This window comes from Amblyomma maculatum, chromosome 4, assembly GCF_055883805.1.
Source record: "Amblyomma maculatum isolate TAMU_Amacu chromosome 4, ASM5588380v1, whole genome shotgun sequence".
In the NCBI taxonomy this organism is placed as follows: domain Eukaryota; kingdom Metazoa; phylum Arthropoda; class Arachnida; order Ixodida; family Ixodidae; genus Amblyomma; species Amblyomma maculatum.
The window spans coordinates 32,331,449-32,340,050 of NC_139347.1; the positions used below are offsets into that span (position 1 = coordinate 32,331,449).

General features: G+C 45.4%; 1 protein-coding gene across 1 annotated transcript in view; it reads right to left on the reverse strand.

Moving 5' to 3' along the window:
* The window catches only part of LOC146190624 (alpha-tocopherol transfer protein-like), a 14,953-nt gene extending 14,095 nt beyond the window's left edge, over nucleotides 1-858 (reverse strand). The window contains exon 1 of the mRNA XM_084600215.1: nucleotides 765-858. Coding sequence (XP_084456341.1) covers nucleotides 765-858 — 94 coding nt within the window. The remainder of the gene's footprint in view (nucleotides 1-764) is intronic.
* Between the last annotated feature and the right edge of the window lie 7,744 nt (nucleotides 859-8,602).

Here is an 8,602-nt window from a genome sequence, read left to right on the forward strand (position 1 = left end):
CCTAGTTCCTGTCCATTTCTTCTTATCGATTTCCTCTAGAATGTCAATACCTCGAGTTATTTCTCTTACCCACTCTGTACGGTACCTATCTCTTTTCGGTACATCTATCATTTTCCGCTCCATATATATTTCTGCGTTGTCCTCAACTTAAGTAGAACCCTTTTCGTTAGCCTCCACATTTAAGCCCCATAGGTGAGTACAGGTAAGATGCAACTGTTATATGCTTTGCTCTTGAGCGATATCGGTTAACTGCTTGTCATAATGTGGGAGTACCTTCCAAATGAGATCGTTCCGAATTTTATTCTCCTATTTATTTCCTTTTAGTGGTCCGGACTACCTGTCCTAAGCAGACATTCGCCTGCGACTTTCCGCTCTTCGCTACCTATTTTAAACTGCTATTGCTTTCCCAGGCTGCTCAACATTACTTTAGCCCTATGCATATAAATCTTTAGGCCTGCCGTTTTGGCTTCTCCTTTCTAGGTCATTAATCACTCGTTGCAAATTTTCCCCTGAGTTACTTAGCAAGGCAATGCTATCAGCAAATATCAGATTACTCAAGTATTCTATGTCTTTCCTTATCCCTAACTGCTCCCATTCTATGTTTCTGAATAGGTCGTCTAAGCAAGCTGTAAATAGCAGTGGAGAGATTCTGTCTCCGTGCCTAACACCTTTTTTAATTGAAATTTTATTACTTTCTTTATGCAGGACAGTGGTTGCTGTTTAACCACTATAGATATCTTCCAGAAATTTCACATAAGACTCACCTGTACCCTGATTTTGCAATGCCTGCACGACTGCTGAGGTTTGGACCGAGCCAAATGCTTTCTCGTAGTCAATGAATGCTATGAATAGAGGCATGGTTACGTTCCGAGCACTTTACTATGAACCGGTTGATAGTACGGATATGATCGATGGTGAAGTACCCGTTCCGAAAATCTGCCTGATCCTTTGGCTGATTGAAGTCTAAGGTTGTCCTGATCCTATCAGTGGTTACCTTAATATAAAAACCATGTACGTAGCGGATAGTAAGCTGAATAGTGTGTATTTTTTCATGTCCTTAGTACCCCTTTTCACGTCAATTAAGAGAGTCTTAGCAGTCTTCTATGATTCCAGTACCTTCGTAGTCATCAGACATTGCGTATACAGGGTGGCCAGTATTGCTAGCCCGAATACCCTCCATCCTTGAAAAAGCCTGCAGTTACCTAATGCTCCCCTGCTGCTTCTCCTTTCCATAGCTTCTAAGGCTTTCTTGTCCTTCCCTTGTCCTTCAATACTGGCCGAACGTCTGACTGCTTTTCACTACTGCCAATCTCATTATTTTCCTGACTATTTGAGCTACTATATAGATCAGTATAAAAATCCTCGGCTACCTTGATTATTTTGTTCATATTAGTAATGATATTGCCCGCCTTGGGGTCTCTCAGTGCACAAATCTGATTTTTGTATGTGCCCAATTTCTTCTCCACCCCTTTTAGGTTACTACCCTTCATTAGAGCATGCTCAATTTTCTCCATGTTGTACTTCATCATGTCGGCAACTTGACGCTTATTGATTAGCTTTGATATCTCGGCCAATTCTATCTTGTCGGCTGAGTTGGAGGCTTTCATACTTTGGCGTTCCTTAATAAAATCTTTGTCTCCTTAGATAGTTTACCAGTATTCTCTTTAACTATCCTATATGCCGCCTACTTCTACCACGCACACAGTAATGATATCTCTGAAATTATTGTTCAGTGCTTCTAGGCTAAGGTGGGCTTCCTCGGTAAGTGCTGAATCTTTCTTCTTCAGCGAGATCCTGAATTCTTCTACTTTCCCTTCACCAATAATTTCTTGATTGACTTCTTTTTACCAATATTTTCCGTTCTCTCTTCGCATCCAGATTACCGCGAGATGTTTACCATCCTGTGGTCACTGCATCTAATATTTCTGCTTACCTCTACATCCTGCACAATTACAAGTTTAGAAAACAGCATGAACTCAATTTCATTCTTAGTCTCCCCTTTAGGGCTTTTCCATGTCCTCTTCCGGTTCTTCCGTTTGCTGAAGAAGGTATTCATGATTTGTAGGCTACTGCGTTCTGTGAACTCAACTAATAAATGCCCCCTGCTTATGCTATAGTTACCCACTCCTGGTCTCTCTCCAGCTTGATTTGTGCCTACCTTGGCATTGAAGTCACCCATCAGTACAGTATACTGCGTTTTAGAGCGCAGCTCTATGGCGTCCGTTCCTGGGTTTCGCGTCGGCGTCGGCCTCGTAACCAGCTCCGCCGCCCTTTCATCCCCCCAGCGCTAGCAGCGACCGACTGATACCGCTGGATGTCGCTGACGCCGCTAGAGAGTCAAGATAACGTGACTGCATAGAACACCGTCGCCGCCATGCAGAAAGAGGAGGGGAGGGTCCCCCCCCCCCCCCCTGTTCCTGTGTGGCGAATAGGGTGCTCTTCAGTTGCCGACGCGCCGGTTATTTCACGTAGGCCCCGGCACGTCGACGAATACGTGACCACCTTCCCACGGCTAGACATGGTTCTTGGCGCTACGGAAGCGAGGGTATCACATTGTTTGCGTCGGCATCGGCGGCGTTGTCCCTGAAACCAACTCCGCAGCTGGGGTTGACTCACTATCGGCGTCAGCAGCATCAGTCAGTCGCTGCTATCTCTTCCCTCCTCCCTTTATCGCGTTGTCCGCTTGCTGCGCGCGCTTCTGCCCCCATCGTTTTCCGCTGGGTGTACACGCCGCCCCCCTCCCCCCTCTTCCTGCGAGTCTCCGGTTGTCAAAGCGCCGGCTCGAACTTAATTCCTTTCTTCGCTCCTCCTCCAATGCAACCCCTGTGCGGTGGCAATCAGAGAGCCAGATCAGTGGCGGCGGATCTGTATATGTGCACCGCCCGAGCCGAAATTGCCGCTGCCGTTCGCCACTGCGAAATTATCTGCCAGTTCTTTCTGAGCCATAGCGCATACATGTGTTGCTCGATTTCTTTGCCTCAATCTATCGAAAAGGTGAAACAGCTTATTTGCTGCGCTCAAATTTCGCATTAGGAAGTAACGTAATCGTCGGTAATTTTTTTACTTTCCTTATTGCCGATTCAACATCTTCATATAAACTTTCGACTGCCTGATTATCATGACTACATGTAGGCGCATAGGTCTGCACAACCTTTAGCTTATACCGCTTGTTAAGTTTAATTACGATGCCTATCATTCTCTCATTAATGCTGTAGAATTAATCTATTTTATCAGCTGTATGCTGCTTGACAAGGAACTCTATTCCTAGTTCTCGTCTCTCCGGTAAACCTCGATAACGATGCCCGCCGTTTAGTAGAGTGTAATCCTCATTTGGCCTCCTAACCTCACTTAGCCCTATGACATCCCATTTCATACCCTCCAGTTCCTCTAACAGCACTGCTAAACTAGCTTCCCTAGCTAGGGTTCCAGCATTAAACGTTGCCAGGGTCAGGAAACTAATCGTGGCAACGAAACCCGCGGACCTGAATCCCGGCTGCGGAGCAACTGACCATGACGGCGGTCATGCCTATGAGGCAGCGGATTTCTGGTTCTGGGCAGGCCGCCATTGGAAACTGAGCCTGGAAGCTGGCACTAACTATCAGTTCAGTTCAGGCGTTCAGTCGTGTCCGACTCTTCGTGACCCTATGGACCATGTCACGCCACGCTTTCCGGTCTCTCACTATCTTCTTAACATCACATAGCTTCATCTGCAATGCCTCGAGAATGCCATCTAACCATCGCGTTCGCTGCCTACCCCTTCTCCGGCGACCCTCAACCTTTCCCAACATCAAATCTTTCTCCAGCGACTCCTCTCTTCTCATCAGATGACCAAAGTAGCTGAGCTTTAACTTTAGAATTTGACCCTCCAATGAGCAGTCAGGGTTTATGGTCGACAATATCGACTGATTTGATCTTCTGGCAGTCCAAGGAACTCTTAAGAGTTTTCGCCAGCACCACAATTCAAACGCGTCAATTCTTCGGCGGTCAGCCTTTTTCACAGTCCAACTCTCGCATCCATACATCACAACTGGAAAGACCATAGCACGGGTTATACGGATCTTGGTTGGCATACTAATGTCTCTGCTCTTTACTAGGCGGTCAAGGCTAACCATTGCTCTCTTTCCCAGAAGCAGGCGTCTCCTAATTTCATGGCTGCAGCCTCCTTCCGAGGTAATCTTGGCGCCCAAGAACAGAAAATCTGTCACAGCTTCCACTTCTTGTCCATTGATGCTCCAGGACTTGATAGGGCAAGACGCCATGATCTTCGTCTTTTTAATGTTCAGTTTAAGCCCAAACTTCTCACTCTCTTCTTGTACGCGCATCAGAAGTCTTTTGAGTTCCACTTCACTTTCTGCCATTAAAGTGGTATCATCCGCATACCTAAGGTTGTTGATACGTTTTCCAGCAATCTTCACTCCAGCTGAAGACTCGTCCAGACCGGCCTTTCTCATGATGCACTCTGCATATAGGTTAAATAGGCAGGGCGACAGTATGCAGCCTTGCCGCACCCCTTTCTCAATCGGAAACCAATCAGTAAGACCATGCCCAGTTCTGACTGTGGCCTCTTGCCCTTCATAAAGGTTCCTGAGGAGACAGATGAGGTGAATTGGAACTCCCATCTCTTGGAGAGCTTGCCACAATCTGCTGTGATCTACGCAGTCAAACGCTTTCGCATAATCAATAAAGCAGAAGTAAATGGGTTTCTGGAACTCTCTTGCTTTTTCCATGATCCAGCGAAGGTTGGCAATTTGGTCTCTAGTTCCTCTGCCCTTGCGAAACCCAGCTTGCACGTCCGGAAGCTCCCGATCCACATACTGCTGCAGCCTACCTTGCAGGATTTTTAACATCACCTTGCTAGCATGCGAAATAAGCGCGATCGTGCGGTAGTTGGAACAATCTTTGGCACTGCCTTTCTTTGGAATGGGGATGTAAACTGACCTCCTCCAATCCTGTGGCCACTGCAGGGTTGTCCAAATCTTTTGACATAATGTATGCAGTGTGTTAACAGCGTCGTGGTTGAGGTTTTGAAGCAACTCAGCTGGAATACCATCAATTCCGCTAGCTTTGTTCTTAGCAAGGCTGGCTAAGGCCCATTCAACTTCACTCTTCAGGATGCCCGGCTCGAGATCAGTAATCACAACCGTCCTATGTTGGGTTTGCACATCCGGGTCCTTCTTGTACAGTTCTTCTGTGTATTCCTGCCACCTCTTCTTTATCTCTGAGGCTTCAGTGAGGTCCTTGCCTCGTTTGTCCTTTATCACGCCCAGCTTAGCACAGAAGCTTCCTTTGGTATCTTTGATTGTCTTATACAGAGCTCTTGTGTTCCTTAATTGGCTGTTGTCCTCAACTGCTTGACACTGTATGTTCAGGAAGGCATTCTTATCTCTCCTTGCTATTTTCTGAAAATCCGCATTGAGAACCTTGTATCTTTCTCTTTCCCCCATAACTTTTGCCATCCTCCTTTCCTCAGCTATTTGCAAAGCCTCTTCAGATAACCAGTTTGCTTTTTTGCATTTCTTTTGCTTTGGAACTACCTTAGTAGCAACTTCTTGTATTATATCACGAACATCAGTCCACATCTCTTCGGGCTCTTTGTCTTCTAGATCTAATTCTTGAAATCGATTCCTCACTTCCACAGCATATTCTAATGGAATCTGATCCAGATCATACCTGAAAGGCCTTCTAGTTTTCTGCGTTTTCCTCAATCGAAGCTTAATTTTGGCAACAAGAAGCTGATGATCGGTGCCACAATCGGCCCCAGGCCTTGTTTTTACTGCTTGTATAGCGCTTCTCCATCTCTGCCGGCAAATAATATAATCGATCTGATTCCTGTACAGACCGTCCGGTGAAATCCATGTGTACAGGCGCCTCTTGTGCTGTTGAAAATGAGTATTCGCTATGGTCAGGTTGTTTTCTTGACAGAACTCTACTAGCCTCTGCCCAGCTTCATTTGGCTCACCAAGACCGAACTTGCCCGTAATTCCGGATATTTCTTCACTCCCGACCTTAGCATTCCAGTCTCCTATGAGAAAAACGACGTCTGATGATGGGGTGCGGTCTAAAAGGCATTGTAGGTCCGCATAAAATCTCTCAACGTCAGCTTCTTCAGCAGCAGTGGTCGGTGCATAGACTTGGATAACTGTTATGTTGAAAGGGTGACCTTGGATCCGAAGTGAAATCATTCGGTCGTTTTTGGGGTTGTACCCTAGCACTGCTTTGCTCATTCTTCTGTTTACTATGAGAGCGACCCCATTCCTTCTCTTGGATTCGTGCCCACAATAAAAGACATAATGGTCGCCGGAGTTAAATTCTCCCATTCCGGTCCACTTGAGCTCGCTGATACCTAAGATATCAATGTTCAATCTGTCCATTTCTCGCTTGACGATATCCAGTTTACCTTGCGTCATAGATCTTACATTCCATGTTGCTATGTGATATATCTCCTTGCAACATCGGACTTTCCGGTCGCTTCCCGACACATCCACAACTGAGCGTCCTTTTGGCTTTAGCCCAGCCGCTTCATTCGTCCTGGAGCTACTAGGAATCGCCCTTTGTTCATCCCCAGTAACATGTGGGACGCCTTCCAACCTGGGGGGCTCATCTTCCGGCGCCATATCGATAATGGTATTGTGACTGGCCATAGGGTTTTCTTGGCAGGAAATACTGGAGTGGGTTGCCATTACCTTCTCCAGTGAATCACATTTTGTCAGAACTCTCTGCCGTGACCTGTCTATCTTGGGTGGCCCTACACAGCAGAGCTCACGACTTCATCGAGTTTCGCAAGCCCCTCCGCCACGACAAGGCAGTGATCCATAGGGCTGTGCATTTCCTGGTATCATTCACGGCCGGCTTCTGCTTGCAGAGTCCGCACCCGAGGATCGTGCATTTTTCACGAGCGGCTTGAGCCTCACCGACCCGCATCTCAGGATCCTGGCGTCTCAGACGTCCGAGCCGCATTGTTGTTGGCTCGAATGCTTCGGTGGGAGGGAAGGACCTTCCGCTGCTTCAGCCTCTTCGCCTCATGCATTTAGATCGCGCTGCGAATGTAAAGGATGCTAGCTGCGCTACATCGCCTGCTTTCTTGAGAGTTGTTTTCGTGTGTTTCCCGTTGTCTTACATTTTTAACGAAAAGGCAGAAGCGAAGTCTGCTTTGGTAGGTGGATAGTTCAAGCTTTGCAGATCCAACTTGATATCTAGGTACCACATTCTGTTGCTCAGCAGTGGTCATCCTAAAGTACAGCGACTTCATTAAGTCATATGCTTCTCACCAATAAGAATCAATTAAACATTCATCAATTGTGCAGTTTTCTCTCCATCGTTGAAAGCGCGTTTCAAACCCTGTTCACGAGCACTGCTCTATCAGGTTCTTACTGCACAGCACTGATAATCATTTTCTTCTCGGGGTCTTTTCGGAGAGGGAGAATGAAAGATATTGAAAGAAAGCGAAAATTTTTTCGTTCTCCTCCTTTGTTGCCTTGTGGCCTTCGTTAAAAAATTAGCTACCGGCTGTAAAATTTCTTCTAAACGTAGTCTATAGAATATCCTTGTCGGATAAAAAGAGCTTGCAGAACTGCTTGAGTATATTACGTGTGCAGCCTTGTAGCGCTGACAAACAACTTCAAATTCTTGTCTGCTCTTTACGTAGTGTAGCGGTCTGCTGCGGTTAAATTAGAGCAATTTGTTTACAGATGAAAGCCGTCACACTTTGCAGCAGGACCCACTTATGCGCAACCAAGAGAAGGGAAATGATTTACAGTGGATTTCTTCAAATGAAAAAAAAAAAAAATCTTGAAAAATATGGTTTGAGCTATGAACCTATGCTTGTTATATTAATTGTTGGTCCGTAGATATCTTCTTACTGTATGCATTTCTTTGCAGGCCAGTACTTTATTTTCATTTCATTTTCCTAAGGCATTCTGAAGTAGTATAGTTAGCGTTGCAGCGCTGCGCTGGTGGCTGATTCCAGCCCGCCTTTGTTTATTCATTTTTCAAGATGAATGCAAAAACAATCGCCAAACTTTGCTGGATCAATAGCCGAAACAAGTAGAGGCTCATTGTGCACGCTGTTATTTCAGCATAATGTACACAAAGCTATTTATTGTACATAATCAGCAATAGAGACCAACGCCCAAGCGCACATATATAAATTATCAGCAAAAGACATACCGCTCAGTCTGGTAAGTGTAAAAACGGTTAATGGACAAGAGGAGGTTTCTAGCCGCTTTTGTTTCAAGTGGTATGACTTTTCATGATTTCGCCCCAATATACTGAATTAGGCGCTCTCCGCATATGTGTTTCGGATTACGGGGTAACTAGAATGAGTAATGTTTGCATGGCTACTATTCTTGCTAGGCAATTAACACAAAAAGAATATTTTAAAGAGGGTAATTATTTATGACATTGTTATTTACAACCATCGTGATTTGCATTTAATATAACAAAATAAACAGCAAAATCTGCAACCTGTTGAGCAAAGGGCACTGGACTGACACCTGCTAGTGTATGTTGTGATGTGCAGTGCAAAATTATATGTAGTAGTCCATGATTTGCAACAATGCGTTAGAAGAAAATGAATCAAAGAAATACATATAAGTAGTTTTTC